The sequence below is a fragment of the Balaenoptera ricei genome, chromosome 4 (genome assembly GCF_028023285.1).
Source record: "Balaenoptera ricei isolate mBalRic1 chromosome 4, mBalRic1.hap2, whole genome shotgun sequence".
NCBI lineage: Eukaryota > Metazoa > Chordata > Mammalia > Artiodactyla > Balaenopteridae > Balaenoptera > Balaenoptera ricei.
Genome location: NC_082642.1, coordinates 29,093,954 through 29,111,509, shown reverse-complemented (window position 1 = coordinate 29,111,509; position 17,556 = coordinate 29,093,954). Strand labels below are relative to the sequence as shown.

The window sequence follows — 17,556 nt, the reverse complement described above, 5'->3', positions numbered from 1 at the left end:
CCATGTAGGAATACAGATGTTTACATATTATTTATGATATAGAGGTCTTCCTTCCTTTTACCGCTTAGCTAAATCTTGGTCATTTGATGACAGCCAAACTGAGACAGTATTGTGGCTGGCTGTGGGATGAGGAAGTTGTGAATCTGTGAGTCAGCCGCAGGGGAGCAGGCTGTGGGTATGTTTGCTTATGGCTCGCTGACTCTGTTTGTTGTTTTGTCGTTATTTGCTGTTTTGTGGTAACCATTCCTTTTTTCCTCTTTTTTTTGGAGGGGGGATTCATAATAGTTGATGGTGTAGCCTTCACTGCCCAGTATAGTAGCCACTAGCCACATGTGGCTGTTTAAGTTAAATTAAAAATTCACTTACTCTTTTTAACTAGTTACATTTCAAGTGCTCACCACAACAGGTCACTAGTAACTGCTATACTGGGCAGCACAGATATAAAAATTTCCATCATCAATAGAAAGTTCTATTGGACATTGCTATACATACAATAAAAAATGTATGGAAAGTTTAATGTACTGGCATCTCAGTTTACGTAAAAGTATGCCTTTCATTTTATACGAAATTTTTCCACAAATTATTTTAGAGAATTTTTTCTATTGACTTGTGACCTTCTTTTTCAGGGCCCCTCCAATGTGTCTTCTGCCACACTCACATTACGAGCATGTCATGACTGCATTTGGAGGCAAAGGGTATTTTGTACAAACACCAGAAGAACTCCAGAAATCCCTGAGGCAGAGCCTGGCAGACACAACTAAACCCTGTCTTATCAACATCATGATTGAGCCGCAAGCCATGCGGAAAGCCCAGGTAAAGATGATTGCTAAGCAGAAAGCAGAAATGCATCTCCCCTCCCACCCCCAAAAGTATCTACCAAATAGAACACCCTGTTATTTACTGAGTTCTGTCTAAACTGTTTCTGAGCTTGTCACTTTCATTTGTTGTTCAATGAATATTTGTTGAGGTATGTGTTAGGTGTGCTGTGTCAGGTGCTAAGAATAGCATAGTGAGCAAACCAGGCTCGGCCCTCACCTCATGGAGTTTACTGTCCAGTAGGAGAGTACAGTCCAGTCACCTCTCAACTGAATGTATCACAATAGAGTGAGGCAATTCCTCTGAAGAAAAGAAACCCAGTTCTGAATGAACATAAAACAAAGGAACCCAAGAGGTGTGTGGAGAAAAGGGAACCCTCCTACACTGTTGATGGGAATGTAAATTTCCATACTGTGGAAAACAGTATGGAGGTTCCTCAAAAAACTAAAAACAGAGTTGCCACATGATCTAGCAGTCCTGCTGCTGGGTATATATCTGGAGAAAACCATAATTTGAAAAGATACACACACCTCAGTGTTCACTGCAGCACTATTTACAGCAGCCAAGACATGGAAGCAACCTAAATGTCCAATGACAGATGAAGATGTAGTATATATATATACAGTGGAATACTACTCAGCCATAAAAAAGAATGAAATAATGCCATTTGCAGCAACATGGATAGACCTAGAGAGTATCATACTAAGTGAAGTAAGAAAGTGAAAGACAAATACCATATGATATCACTTGTATGTGGAATCTAAAATATGACACAAATGAACTTATCTACGAAACAGAAACAGACAGATATAGAGAACAGACTTATGGTTGCCAAGGTGGAGAGGGAGTGGGGGAGGGATGGATTGGGAGTTTAGGATTAGCAGGTACAAACTATTATATATAAAATGGGTAAACAACAAGGTCCTACTGTATAACACAGGAAGCTATATTCAAAATTCTATTATAAACCATAATGGAAAAGAATATGAAAAAAAATGTGTGTGTATACACACACACACACACACACACACACATATAACTGAATCACTTTGCTGTATAGCAGAAATTAACACAACATTGTAAATCAACTATACTTCAATAAAATAAATTTAAACAAACAAACAAAAAACCCCACAAAGGAATTCAATTTATATTGGAGTCACCAGGAAGACTTCTCAGAAGTGATGCTTAAACTGAGAGCTGAAGGATAAGTAGGGACAAACTCAGCAAAGAAGCGAGGGAAAAGATGTGCAAAGGCTCTTTGGCAGGAGGGAGCACGGCAAGTCCAAGGAATTGAAAGAAAGCCAAAGTGGCTGGAAGACAGAGAGTGGAGGAGGAAGCACAATGGGATATGAGACTATAATAGGGTAATTTATGCAATTATATTCAGAGTTAGTTACTTTGGCCTTTAAAGCAAAACTACGGTGTAGACTATAGCAGTAAAATAAATGACAGTGTGTAGTATGTTCCTCTCCCATCCCAGGTTAAGTTGCTTTTCATACTTTGTACTCTGATTCTGGTCCAGCTACTTTGCTTTCTCTTATATACCTGGCCTCCATGCCTGCACCTTGCATATCAGCTGCTGTTTTCAGTGTTTTACTTTTTTTCAAGTAGTTTCTGTCTTGGTTCTTTATACATGTATCTGCTGTTAGATTTTTTTCTTTTTTGAACAAGGCAGGCAGTGGACAAATGGGCAGAACGGATACCTGGACAATCAATGAAATGTAAATTAATTTGGAAACTATGAAATATATAGAATTCTACTGAAATTCTGTTTCTATAAGACAGATATCAAGGACGTTGGTGAAAGGAACAAAGGGGAACTACAAAACAGCCAGAAAACAGCAAAATGGCAATAAGTACATACCTATCAATAATAACTTTAAGTATTAATGGATTAGATTTTTGAATCAAAATAAATAGAGTGGCTGAATGGTTAAAAATAAGGCACATCTATATGCTGCCTATAAGAGACTCACTTCAGATATAAGGACACAAAGAGACTGAAAGTGAAGAGATGGAAAAAGATAATTCATACAAATGGAAACCAAAAGAAAGCTGGGGTAGCTATACTTATATCAGATAAAATAGACTTTAAAACAAAGACTGTAATAAGGGACAAAGAAGGGCATTGCACAGTGATAAAGGGGTCAGTCCAACAATAGGACATAACATTTGTAAATATGCACACAACATAGGAGCGCATATATACATATGCAAATATTAACAGACCTAAAAGGAGAAATAGACAGCAATACAATAATAGTAGGAGACTTTAATACCCACTTACATCAGTGGATAGCTCATCCAGACAGAAAATCAGTTAGGAAACATCAGCCTTAAATGACACATTAGAACAGATGGCCTTAACAGATATATTCAGAACATTCCATCCAAAAGCAGCAGAATACACATTCTTCAAGTGCACGTGGAATGTTCTCCAAGATAGATCATATGTTAGGCCACAAAACAAATCTTCATATATTTAAGAAGATTAAAATCATATCAAGCATCTTTTCCAACCACAGTGGTGTGAAACTAGAAATGGATTACAAGAAGAAAACTAGGAAATTCACAAATATGTGGAGATAAAACAGCATGCCACTGAACAACCAAGGGGTCGAAGAAGAAATCAAAAACATTTTTAAATGTCTTTGAGACAAATGAAAATGGAAATACAACATATCAAAATTTATGGGACACAGCAGAAGCAGCTTGAAGAAGGAGGTTCATAGCAGTAAAAGCCTACCTCAAAAAACAACAACAAAAAAAATCAAACAACCTAACTTTACACCTGAGGGAACTAGGAAAAAAACAAAGCCCAAAGTTAGTCGAAGGAAGGAAATAACAAAGATCAGAGCACAAATAAATGAAATAGAGCCTAAAAAGACAATAGAAAAGACCACTGGACCTAAGAGCTGATTCTTTAAAAAGATAAAATTGACAAAGCTTTAGCTAGACACACCAAGAAAAAAAGAGAGAGGACTCAAATAAATAAAATCAGAAATGAAAGATGAGCCATTACAACTGATACCATGGAAATACAAAATTTCATAGAGACTACTATGAACAATTATATACCAATAAATTTGATAACCTAGAATAAATGGATAAATTCCTAGAAACGTAATAACCTGCCAAGACTGAGTCATGAAGAAATAGAAAATCTGAACAGACCGATTACAAGTTAGGAGATTGAATCAGTAATCAGAGCCTCTCAAACAAAAGTCCAGGACCAGATGGCTTCATTGGTGAATTCTACCAAACATTAAAAGCAGAATTAATATCAATTCCTCTCAAATTCTTCCAAAAATTAAAGGAGGAAGGGACACTTCCAAAGTCATTTTTACAAGGCCAGCATTACCCTGATAACCAAAACCAGACAAAGATACCACAAGAAAAGAAAATTACAGGCCAGTATCCCTGATTAACATAGATGTAAAAATCCTTAATAAAACATTAGCAAACCAAATTCAACAATACATTAAAAGGATTATATACCATGATCAAGTGAGATTTATTCCAGGTATGCAAAGATGGTTCAATATCTACAAATCAATTAGTGTGGTACACTTCGTTAACAAAATGAAGGATAAAAATCATATGATCATCTCAACAGATATAGAAAAAAGCATTTGACAGAATTCACCATCTATTTATGATTAAAAAATCTCAACAAAGTGGTTATAGAGGGAACATACCTCAACATAATCAAGGTCATGTGTCACAAGCCCACAGCTAAGATCATATTTAACAGTGAAAAACTAAAGCTTCCTCTAAGGTCAGGACCAAGACAAGGATGCTCAGTCTTGCCACTTTTATTCAACATGGTATTGGAGGTCCTATCCAGAGCAATTAGGCAAGAAAAAGAAATGAAAAGCATCCAAATTGGAAGCAAAGAAGTAGAAGTGTTACTATTTGCAGATGGCGTGACATTATATATAGAAAACCCTAAAAACTCCACTGAAAAACTATTATAATAAATTCAGTAAAGTTGTAGGATACAAAATTAACACACAGAATTCTGTTGTGTTTCTATACAGTAACAACAAACTATCAGAGAAATTAAGAAAACGATCTCATTTACAACTGCATCAAAAAAGAATAAAATACCTAGGAATAAATTTAACCAAGGAGATGAAAGATCTGTACACTGAAAACTATAAGACATTAATGAAAAAAATTGAAGAAGGCACAAAGAAATGGAAACTATTCCATGCTCTCGGATTGGAAGAATTCATATTGTTAAGCTGTCCATACTACCCAAAGCAATATGCAGATTCAGTGCAATCTCTTATCAGAATTTTAATGGCATTTTTCACAGAAATAGAACAAACAATCCTAAAATTTGTGTGGAACCACAAAAGACCTCAAATAGCCAGAGCAATCTTAGAAAGAACAGAGCTGGAGGCATTAAATTACTTGATTTCAAAATATATTACAAAACTTTATTAATCAAAACAGTATGGTATTGGCATTAAAACAGACACATAGATCAATAGAACAGAATAGAGACCCCAGAAATACAGCCATGCATATATGATCAGTTAATTTATGACAAAGGAGAAAAGAATATACAGTGGGGTAAGGACAGTCTCTTCAGTAAATGCTGTTGAGAAAACTAGGCAGCCACATGCAAAAGAATGAAAATGGACCACGATCTTACACTATACACAATAACTCAAAATGGATGAAAGATTTGAATCTAAGACCGAAACCATAAAATTCCTAGAGGAAAACTGACAGTAAGCTCCTTGACGCTGATCTTGGAGATAATTTTTTGAATTTGACACAAAAGCTAAGGCAACAAAAGCAAAAATAAAGTGGGACTACCTCAAACTAAAAAGCTTCTGCACAGTAAAGGGAATCGTCAACAAAACAAAAAGGCAACCTATTGAATGGGAGAAAATATTTGAAATCATATTGTCTGATAAGGGGTTAATATCCAAAAAATATAAAGAACTCATTTAACTCAATAGCAAAAAACAATCCAATTAAAAAATGGGCAGAAAATATGAATTGACATTTTTCCAAAGAAGACACACAGATGGTCACCAGGTACATGAAAAGATGCTCAGCATCACTAATCATCAGGGAAGTGCAAATCAAAACCACAATGAGGTATCACCTCATACATGTTAGAATGGCTGTTATCAAAAGACAAGAAATAAGTGTTGGCAAGGATGTGGAGAAAAGGGGAATCCTTGTGCCCTCTTGGTGGCAATATAAATACATGCAGCCATTATGGAAAGCAATATAGAGTTTCCTCAAAAAATTAAATGCAAAACTACCATGTTATCCAGCAATTCCACTTCTGTGTATTTATGGGAAGAAAATTAAAACACTAACTCTAAAAGATACATGCACTTCCTTGTTTATTGCAGCATTATTTACAGTAGCCAAGATATGAAACAGTCTACAATGGATGACTGGATAAAGAAAATGTGGTGTATATATACACAATGGATTATTATTTAGCCATAAAAAAAGAATGAAATCTTAGCATTGCAACAACGTGGATGGGCCTTGAGGGCGTTATGCTGTATGACTTAAGTCAGATAGAGAAAGACAAGTATCATATGATCTCTCTTATGGAACCTAGAACAAACAAAAAAACCAAGCTCATAGATACAGAAAACAGATTGGTGGTTGCCAGAGTTGGGGGGTGGGGAGTGGGCAAAATGGGTGATGGGGGTCAAAAGGTATAAACTTCCAGTTATAAAATAAAGACATTGGAGATGTAATGCACAGCATGGTGACTGTAGTTAATAATACTGCATTGCATATTTGAAAGTTGCTAAGACAATAGATATTAAAAGTTCTCATTACAAGAAAAATTTCTGTGACTATATATGGTGATGGATGTTAACTAGATTTATTGTAGTGATCATTTCTCGATGTGTACAAATATCAAATCATTATGTTGTATACCTGAAACTAATATAAGGTTGTCTATTATACTTCAATTAAAATTTAGAAAGAGAGAGGCTTTGGCATAGCCTCTCGTAGGCTCTTCTCATAGCAGAGAGAAGAGATGCTTAAGAAGAAGCATGGTGATGGGGATGGTGACCATAGAAGGGCTAGGCCGGAAACGTGATGGGGTAGGTGGCATTAGCAGGGATTTATGTGGAGCAAGCAGGCAGACTGTTTTCAGGTAGGATTAACAACTTTCAGAACCTACTTAGTACCTTTGTGGGTTTATTGATTGCCTTGAAAAAAAAACTATTTGTTGAAATGATTTCTGCAAGCTAGACACCCAATAGATAGGTTTTAAAATCGCATGTCATTTATCTGTAGCTGAGTATTGCTTTTCAGTAGCTAGGATGTCAGTTTTGCAACCAGGATGCCCTCCTCCTGGCATCAGGGCATCAGAGCACTAAGGAAACTAAAGCCACAAGAGGCTTGGTAAGCACGTTCAGAGCACACAGACAAAATAGACTTGAGACCTGTGTTAGTCACAGAAGGGCCCTAATTGATTGTCCCTTCTCTGCTAATGCCTTTCTAAATGATCTGCTTCTAATGGTCTATTCTCTGAATCCTCTATGAATTTGGGGGGTATTGCTGGAGAATACAAGTTATTTCCTCTTGTATAATTTCATGAGGATTATCCTTGTATTTTTTGCATCTACCACTTCAACATTATTTATCTTCATTCCAGTAGAATTCCCCATATATTATAGTATCTAAGCTGTTTATTTTTCGTTGATTGTGTGCCCATTACCATTTGTCATTTTTTAAAAATGAAGTATAGTTGATTTTGCAATATCATGTTAGTTTTAGGTGTACAACATAGTGATTCAATATTTTTATAGATTATACTTTCATAAAATTATTCATAAAGTTATTATAAAATATTGGCTATATTCTCTGTGCTGTGCAATATATCCTTGTAGCTTATTTATTTTATACATAGTAATTTGTGTCTCTTAATCTCATACCTCTATCTTGTCCCTCCCCCCATCCCTCTCCCCACTGGTGACCACTAATTTGTTGTCTGTATCTGTGAGTCTGAAAAGATACATGCACCCTAGTGTTCATAGCAACATTATTTACGATAGCCAAGATATGGAAGCAACCTAAGTGTCCATCGACAGAGGAATGGATAAAGAAGATGTGGTATAGATATACAATGGAATATTACTCAGCCATAAAAAGATGGAAATTCCATGATCTGCAACAACATGGATGGACCTAGAGGATATTATGCTTAGTGAAATAAGTCAGACAGAGAAAGAAAAACACTGTATATTATCACTTATATGTGGAATCTAAAATAAAACAAATGAATATAACAGAAGAGAAACAGACTCACAGATATAGAGAACAAACTAGTGGTTACCATTTGTCATCAGTTCATGGTGTAGCTGGCTGCTTCCTGCTGTAGATACAGGGAAGACCTCATCTCTGCAGTTGCCTGTGTCCAGGCCGCATGGGTAGGATGGTCTTAGTCCTGGGCAAGCCTTGCATGCACTGCTCTTTCTCCTCAAGCTCTTCTTAGACATGGGAGCTTGCGGTCCTCTTTGGGCCTCCTTCATCCCCTCTCTCTCTTTTGTTTTTTTTTTTTTTAACTTTTATTGGAGTATAGTTGATTTACAATGTTGTGTTAGTTTCTACTGTGCAGCAAAGTGAATCAATTATACATACACATATATCCACTCTTTTTTAGATTCTGTTCCCATATAGGACATTACAGAGTATTGAGTAGAGTTCCCTGTGCTATACAGTAGGTTCTTATTAGTTATCTATTTTATATTTAATACTGTGTATATATGTCAATCCCAATCTCCCAGTTTATCCCTCTCCCCCTTTTCCCCTTTGGTAACCGTAAGTTTTTTTTCTACATCTGTGACTCTATTTCTGTTTTGTAGATTCCTCTCTTCTTTTGCATGTACTTCTGGTTCTTTCAGACTCTAGTTTTTTTTGTGCCCTGATTACTGTTAATGGGGGAAGATCCAGAAAGTGATGTTAGGTTGTTTTGTAGGACAAGACAGCAAGATTGACTAATGGATTTTTAGCTCCTTTTTGGGAAAAGCTCTAGACCAAAGACAAACTTCACTTTACCACCACTGTGGCTAGTGTGGTTATAGTGGGACTTCTAGATTTTAGAGCAAGCAAAACAGGTTATAGTTTGACACAGTTATTTCTTTTGACTGAATGTTTGTTATCTTTTCTTTTTCTAGGATTTTCACTGGCTGACCCGCTCTAATATGTAAATAAAGATGCCAATGAGTGACTTGAGGAGTTTTCTCTTTCCCGTAAGATGGAATTTTATTTTCCACAGCAAAATTACTATAATGTTAAAATTGTTCTGCAAAGAAAAATAAAAAACATTTCTAAATGACATTTTATAGTGCAGGAATTGATTAAAAACATAAAAAGATACCAGTATTCTACCACAGAAATAACCATTTACAGATGAAAGAAGGGGTTTATTAAATAGCATCATAACTGGTTTATTGAATGACACATCAGTATTCTTTTAAGTAAATCCATTCTTAAAGTCACATATCTTTTAATAACATCTTCGAAGAAAAAAGCTTCAAGAACTATGCAATGTAGAGGCATGTTCAGTAAGTTGGGGTACCTAGACTATCTTCCTTCATAGTTTATCCATTGACCACTTCATACCTTAGTCTAACCAGTATTTAACGGGGCTTGTTCTACATTTTATGAGTTGGGTTTTTGTTCCGTTTTGTTTTTCAGGAAAGAACTTACTAAGCCAAAGGAGAAATCACACCACACCCAAACTAATAATTTCAAGGTATATTTGGATTATCAACCTTAGTTTATGTGTACCACATTGAGACCAACAGAATCAACAGCCTTAATATATAAAGAACTCTTATAAATAAGAAAAATATTAATGCACTAATAGAAAAATGGGCAAAGGGCATGAATGCACAATTAACAGAAAAACACAAATGATCAATAAAAGTATGAGTATGAATACAAATGAGTACGTAAGTTAAATAGAAAACCCTTTTTTTTACCCCAGCCACTTAGCAAAGCACTTTTTAAATTATAATTTTCAGCATTTGGTGAGGGTGAAGTGAAGAGGAGAGTGCTGTGCTGGGGTGGAAGATGAAATTGGTACAAATTCCATAGAGGAATTCTAGCATTCCTTGTATTTGCAATCATAAAATGTTCATACCCCATAACTTTTGACCCAGTGGGCCTATTTCAAGAATGTATTTTAAAGAAATAATAAAATATTTGGTCAAATATTTATATATAAGGCCATTCAGCATAGTTTTATTTAGGAACAACCACAATGTTTAATAATAAGACATTGGTTATGTAAATTATGATCTGTCAACATCCTAAAATAAAAATTGTGTTAAAGAATGAATATTTATTAATGGAGAAATAATCACAGCTATAAAAATGGATGGGTCCAGGTCAGGATATACATCTTTACTCAAATACATACATAGAGAAAAAGGGTGGGCACAAAATAAACTAAAATTTCAATATAACTTGGTGATGGGATTTAAGTAATTTTTATTTCCTTCTTATGTTTTTTCCTACTTTTATAAGATTTTAAAGTAAAAATAATTATGTAATTGTATTACCAGAAACAGACATTGTTTTAAGAAAATATTAGAAATGGAAAAGTATCCCTTATTATCAGGGTCATTCTTGTTTATTATCCGCAGTTTTATATATGAGTTGGAGTGTAGGACTTTATATCCAAGTTCAGCTAGTTTGACTGTACCATACACATCAGACTTATATCCGTTGGCTAGTTAGGGGCCTGAGTGACCTCCACAATGTCGTGGACTCCAGCTTCGAGGTGTGAACCCAGGAGATACTTGAAGGGAGCTGTGGCTTTACCTGACAGGCCCTTGATATCAGGCCCCCTGGCAGGTCCTCTTATGTAGTTCTGAGATACAGACTAGAGAGCCTGGGCTGCGGAAGAGCATAGGGAATATCCAAGGAGGGCAGAGAGTGGGCGGCTTATGTAATCTCATCAGTGTCCTACTCTGCCCGTGGACACTGGCCTCTGGCGGCCAAGTGCTATGTAAGATTTTGCTGAAAGGTTGAGGGCTTGATGAATATTTGTGAGTTGAACTATATAAATCTGGATACTAGATGTAATTTGGGGAAAAGGCTCCTTCTCTAGTCATATTATCTCAAGAGAGAAAAAAAGTTGGCAGGTTAATAGGCTGACCAGCAGAGGTCAGTCTGAACAAAGATCAGAATAGTCCAGGAGCACTGTCCACTGACTGCCTGCTTTATAAATGGGATCTTTCCTCAGAAGGATAAGATATTGAATAAGCCCCTCTAAAATGAATCTGTTGGTTGATAGTCAAAGTTTACTTGGTAAATATTTTGTATCCCCTAGTTTAATAAGGAACATTCTTACGTGATCCTAGTATGTTGAATACTCAAGTGCCTCATAAAAACTGAACTTTGAAAGATTATGGTTGTTTTCTTAATTTAGGAACGATGAGAATTCAGGCTTGGAAATGACTTTTATCAGGTTAGTTCCTCTACTGATATTCTTTCCCAAACCTTTCATACTTCATGGGGTTGTCTAGGGGTTCAAAAAGTTATCCAGAAGCCCAGTGCCCGGTATATAGAAGGCACTCAATAAATGCCATTGTGTTTTAGGAAGATGCAACTTTAGAGAAGAGGAGAATGCTGGCTCTAATTGTGTCCTATTTAGCAGTGTGGTTTCACTTTGCAAGTAAATGGGTCTTATTTCCCAAATAGATGAGTCATGTCCTGGAAGACAGGGGCTGTGTGTTTTTATTTCCTTAAACAGCCACCAGCTCACTGGATAATAGCTGAATGAGAATTCATGATGTTTGGAAATAGCTCAGTGGATATTTTCTATGGTTATTTCACATATGCACCTCTGAAGCAGCTCAGCTTATTATGTGACTTGAGTATGTTTTCCTTAGGGAAAAAGGTCTCAAATCTGTTACAAAGAAATAATAGGATTTTGAACACCAAAGGAAAATGAAAATAATATTGCTTCCAAAAATGTATTTGTTCTTTTACTACTTTTAACTGAATTATAAGAAACATACAATATTGTATTAGTTTCAGGTATACAACATGGTGATTTGATATTTTTATACATTATGAAATGGTCACCACAATAGGACCGGTTACCATCTGTCACCATACAAAGTTGTTACAATATTAGTGATTATGTTCCCTATGTGTACATTACATTCTCATGACTTACTTATTTTATAGCTGGAAGTTTTTACCTCTTAAACCTTGTCCCCTATTTCATCTATCCTTCCACCCTCCTTCCTTCTGGCAACCACCAGTTTATTCTCTGTATCTATGAGTCTGTTTTATTTTGTTTGTTCATTTGTTTTGTTTTTTAGATTCCACATGTAAGCGAAATCATACAGTATTTGTTTTTCTCTGTTTGACTTACTTAGCATACCACCCTCCAGATCTATCCATATTGCTGCAAATGGCAAGATTTCATTCTTTGTATGGCTGAGTAGTAGTATATTGTATATATTAACACCATATCTTCTTTATCCAGTCATCTATGAACGGACATTGAGGTTGTTTCCATACCTTGGCTATTGTAAATAATTCTGCAATGAACATAGGGGTGCATATATCTTTTTGAATTAATGTTTTTATTTTCTTTGGATAAATACCCAGAAGTGGAATTGCCGGATTGTATGGTAGTTCTATTTTTAGTTTTTTGAGGAACCTCCATAATGTTTCTCATAGCGGCTGCACCAACTTCCTTTACTGTTTTTAAGACACTTCTCTAGGCAGTGGGGAAGCAGTGCACTGCCGTGAAGAAGTGGCACATGATTAAAGTATTGATAAATGCAAACTTAGAGTGACTAGGATGGAATTTCATATGAGTGTGTTAAGAAAGTTGGAAGCCAGTGAAATTCCAGATGGGAATTATGACTGAGAAACTCTGGTAAAACTGACTCTGCTGACTGCTGTGGAGAGTGAAATGTATACAGATGAAGTTTGAATCATCTGGTGTTTTCTGGTTGCATTTGCTGCTGCTCATCTGAATAATGGAGTAACGTGGATAAAGGAAATTTAAGATCCTGTGAAACCCTCCCAAAGATACGGTGCAGATTAAAGTACACCTTGGGTTCAGATCTGACAGGCACGGCTGCCTAAGCCTCTGGTTTTCACTGGATTATCTTGGCTCGTCCCTCCCCTCCGAGGCCTTTTTTTCTAGGAGAGAGGCTAGCTGGTCAGTGAACCCATGGTAAATCCAGGTTGTGTGGTTACCCCTGCAGTTAGGGAGCAGAGAGAAAAGGCACAGCGAGAAACCCCTGGATCTCCAGTTTCAAAGTTTGAAGGGAACACTTTAAATTTTGACTCAGGCCTGGAAATATCCAGAGACGGCATCACCCGTGATCTTCTTCCCAGGGGTCACTGGAGCCAGCTCTGTGGAGTGCTTAATCTACAGCTACCTGGTTCGTCCCGAGGCTCATTCTCTGGTCCCAGCGTGTTCCCAGGTACTGCCTCCTCACCCCAGTGATCAGGGAGGGCTCAGGAAATCAGACCCGCTTTCACCCTAGCCTGAGCTCTGTGTGCTCCCCGCCGTTTGCCGTGTGGTATCAGCCATGTTGTCACCTCTTCCGTGAAGCCGTCCTCTCTCCCAGCCCTCCTACAGCATCCTGCGTGTACCTTCTTCACTACTCACGATATTCATGATGCATCGAATTCCCATCTCCCTTCCCACCTCGACCGAGTGCCTGTGTACCCAGACGTCACCCACCCCTCGTCTTCCAGGGCCTGCGTCCTCCTGCTCTGTTTGGCAAGCTCCTCTGTGGGCTCCGCCTTGAAGAATCTACATATTGCTAAGTGTATATAGTGATATGTACATCACGGACATTTTCTTGCAGGGGTGGCGACCTGGGGGGGTTTATATCACAAAAGCCGTGGCAGACGATTCTGAGGGTGCAGCGTGGAGAGGTGAGCCATGGAGAAGCAAAGCCCAGCCCTGGTGCCTGGGTTAGACAAGCCCCACCGCCTTACAGCCATGTAGGGGTGGGGTCTGGGCCTCGAGGCCCTGACGGAACTGGGCCAAGTTCCTCCTCCAAATGGAGGTCAGAAGTAAAGTTGAGTTACTGGAAATAAATATTTCTTTCACACTTGAGTGCTGTGCGCTGAAATTTACATCCACTACTCTCCTAACTCCATTTCCTAACTCATAGTGCTGTTCTCGCCCCCCGCCCTTCGTCCACGGTCCAGCTGTTCCCTCTCCCCACCACTCTGCCGACGTCATTCTTCTTCAGAGCTTTCATGCTTGTCTTCATTTGATTATTTTTCTGTATTAACTCTAGTAGCACAACAAATCTAGTATTTTCATTGGAGTACATTTTAAAATTTAGTTCATTAATAGAAGGACGTCACATTCAGCAAGGCCAACAGATGAGGAGACGATTGCCAAGAAAAGATAGTTTCTTACTCACAGTTCTGGGGAGGAGAGGGTCACCGTGCAGGGCTGCGCAGGGAAAGGGTGAGGGTGGTCTCTGGGCACAGAGAAGGAGGCAACTTACAGCTGAAGCCTTTACCGTGCTGTCCTTGGAAAGAAACAGGTGAGGCAGATTAAGCAGGTTTAGGATTGGCTAGTTTGAACAATATCCATGGGCTCCAGGGTGCAGGGGCTGCCCCCCCAACCCCCCCCCCCCCTCCCGGCATCTGGTACCTGACCCTGTGGTGATTAGGGCAGGGAGATAAGAGGCCTGGAATGTGAGCGCCCAATACAGAGCACTATAAAGAGGGAGGTTGGGATCCTGGGCTCAGGGTTGATTTGCATATAAAAAGAGAGTTGTTTGCCAACCGGGAACTAGCTAACCTGGGAGGGGCAGTCTCTGGGGGTCAGCAAGGCCCAGGTGTCAAAGCATCAGCATTACAGAAAATAAGATGTGGTTAATACAGAGGGGCGTTAAATGCATATGTATTAAATATTGTATTAAATATGAATATTTGGATAATTGGTTCTTAAAATTTTATTTATATTCAAGAATAAGGTATCTTTGAATTTATTAAAGTATTTTTTCTGTTCCTCCATGGAGTTTTAAAATTCTCATCCTATTGGCACTACACAACTTTTGTTAAACTTGTTCCTAGACATTATTCTGTTTTGTCACTACTGTAAATAAGTTCTTATCTTCCACTATATTTATATTTGGCTGTTGTTTGCATATTTTGTATACTAATTCCGTACCTTAATGAATTCTCTCTAACCTCTTCTTCCTTTCTCTCATCTGGTGGCATTGGCTAGTACTTCCAGAGCAATGCTAAATGATACTGATGACCGTGGACCACTTCCTTCTAGGTGTTTTAGAATCAGGATATCGTTTATGTGCTCTCTTCCTTCACGGGGAGCAAAAGATGGCAAGAAAATCTCCCCACAAGGAGTTACTGAGGGTGCAGGGCTTGAATATCTTCCCCAAGGGACATAACAAGATGGGGAAAGAATCCAAACTCCTGTTTGTGCTTGTGGTCACCTGCAACAAAAAGTGACTTCTTGGCAGTTGAATTAGGGCAAATGGGAGTGCTAGTCAATTACTTGCCACTTCGACTTCCTTCCTTCATGGCACTGAGACCAGTGACGAAGGCAAACATACTGCCTCTGTCATCTGCACCTTCAGAATCTCAGGCCAAGGTCCCCAGGTGAATCAGCAGAAGGTGACCTCCTTTGCTCCCTCTTCCACCCATGGGGCTGTGTGCGTGGCTGGGGCACCGGTGGGGAGAGGCATTACTTTAGTCCAGGTCCTTTGAGAAGCAGATCCCAAGATGGGATTAAACGTGAGAATTTTATTAAGGGAAACATCTGTGTGAGAGGAAATGGGAGGGGCTGGGAAGGCTGGGAGGGCCATCAGACGCGATGAAGACCGGACCCCAGGAAAGGAGGGCAGGAAGGAAGGTTGGCTGGGAGCACCCTGGTTGCCATGCAGTCCAAGGAAGCTTTGGCAAGGCTTCTACCCGAGATCCGTGTCTCCCGGGAATGGGCCCCCCCTTCACATCCTTCTGGACGCAGACATGGGAGGGGAGCCGCATGGTGCCTGGGAGATGCAGGCTCAGCACGGATGCCAGAGACAGGTTTCAGGGAGGCTCCACTGGGGCTCTCTGTCAGTTCCGCTGCCGCAGGGCACTTCTGGAGGTCTCTCTACTGCTGCCGTAAGACTGTTAGAGCTGAAAAGTAACGGGGCCAAAGTTCATTCACCAAGACTTAAAATCTAAGGATCTGACCCAGGTCCATCAACAGCTCATTTTTCAGCTTTGGGCGGGGGACACCCTTCTTGGGCAGAGGATAGTAAGCCTGAATTTCCACCCTGCTCTGCTTTGGTGGTTATACCACTCCGAGCCTCAGTTTCCTCATCTCTGTAATGGGGGGAGGAAATAGAACACCTAACTCAGAGTTGCCTGGAGCATGTGTGTTTACAGAAATGCTTAGCAGGAAACCTTGCACAAAAGAGCGCTTTGATCACCATTAGCCCCTCTCCCTTCACACCCTCTTCTGCCTCTGGCCCCCAACCCTCATGGAGTCACAGAGCTAGCTTTGTCCCACTGTGGTAAGAGAAGTCCCCATGTCCCTATAGTGACTGTGTGCCTTTGACAGCTTGTCTGTTCCCATTGGGAAACTGGCCACAGCCAGCTTTTAATTTGGCCACCTTCCTTCCACAGCTCAGCACAGGCCTGGGCTGTCAGTGTAAAATCAGGAAAAGGCGCATTCATTTGAGCAAAACTGAATTAGCCAGACCAGTCTGCGGCCGGGAAGTCACGTGCTGCTTTCCCAAACCAAACAAATTATTTTTAGATTATTCACTCTTTGGCATTATCCATGCCACAGCTCTCTCCTGTTAGGGCACATCAGAGAAAATTGGCTACAGCCAATTAATGCATATTTCACAGCCATTTGTCTGCACTGGACCTCCCTGTACTCATTTGCGAAAAGTGGTTGAAATTGACCCCTAAGGTCTCAACCCTAGTGGTGAGTGCACTGCCATCACCTGGGGAGCTTCTATTTTATTTTTTTTTTAAGTTTTTTTAAATTGAAATAATTACAATGTTGTGTTACTTTCTGGTGTACAGCAAAGTGATTCAGCTATGTACATATATATTATTTTTCATATTCTTTTCCATTATGGTTTATTACAGGATATTGAATATAGTTCCCTGTGCTATACAGTAGGACCTTGGTTCATCTACTTTATATATAGTAGCTTGTATCTGCTAATCCCAAACTCCTAATTTATTCCTCCCCCACCTTCCCTTTTGGTAACCATAAGTTTGTTTTCTATGTCTGTGAGTCTGTTTCTGTTTTGTAAATAAATTCATTTGTATCATATTTTAGATTCCACACATAAGTGATATCATCTGATATTTGTCTTTCTCTTTCTGACTTACTTCACTTAGTATGATAATCTCTAGGTCCATCCATGTTACTGCAGATGGCATTATTCATTCCTTTTTATGGCTGAATAGTATTCCATTGTGTATGTATGTGTGTGTGTGTGTGTGTGTGTGTGTGTGTGTATACGTCTTCTTTATCTATTCATCTGTCGATGGATGTTTAGGTTGCTTCCATGTCTTGGCTATTGTAAATAGTGCTGCTATGAACATAGGGGTGCATGTATCTTTTGCAATTAGAGTTTTCTCCAGATATATGCCCAGGAGTAGGATTGCTGGATTGTATGGCAACACTAGTTTTAGTTTTTTGGGGAACCTCCATACTGTTCTCCATAGTGGCTGCACCAATTTACAATTCCCACCAAC

The 17,556-nt window shown here is 38.9% G+C and overlaps 2 protein-coding genes across 7 annotated transcripts in view; one reads left to right on the top strand and one right to left on the bottom strand.

The window, feature by feature from the left end:
- Positions 1–13,927, top strand: part of HACL1 (2-hydroxyacyl-CoA lyase 1) — a 51,376-nt gene extending 37,449 nt beyond the window's left edge. For 3 of the 6 annotated variants that reach the window (XM_059920375.1, XM_059920374.1, XM_059920376.1), the window contains 2 exons: positions 627–813; positions 8,997–9,157. In XM_059920375.1, the coding sequence (XP_059776358.1) occupies positions 627–813; positions 8,997–9,029 (220 nt within the window). In that variant the 3' untranslated portion in view covers positions 9,030–9,157. Of the gene's footprint in view, positions 1–626; positions 814–8,996; positions 9,158–9,519; positions 9,578–11,260; positions 11,300–13,148 lie in introns of those variants that run through there. The other 3 variants (XR_009502843.1, XR_009502842.1, XR_009502841.1) reach the window with 3 other exon arrangements.
- Positions 1–14,364, bottom strand: part of BTD (biotinidase) — a 120,026-nt gene extending 105,662 nt beyond the window's left edge. The window contains exon 1 of the mRNA XM_059920379.1: positions 14,244–14,364. The gene's annotated coding sequence lies outside the window, so the exon portion shown is untranslated. The remainder of the gene's footprint in view (positions 1–14,243) is intronic.
- Positions 14,365–17,556: the final 3,192 nt, after the last annotated feature.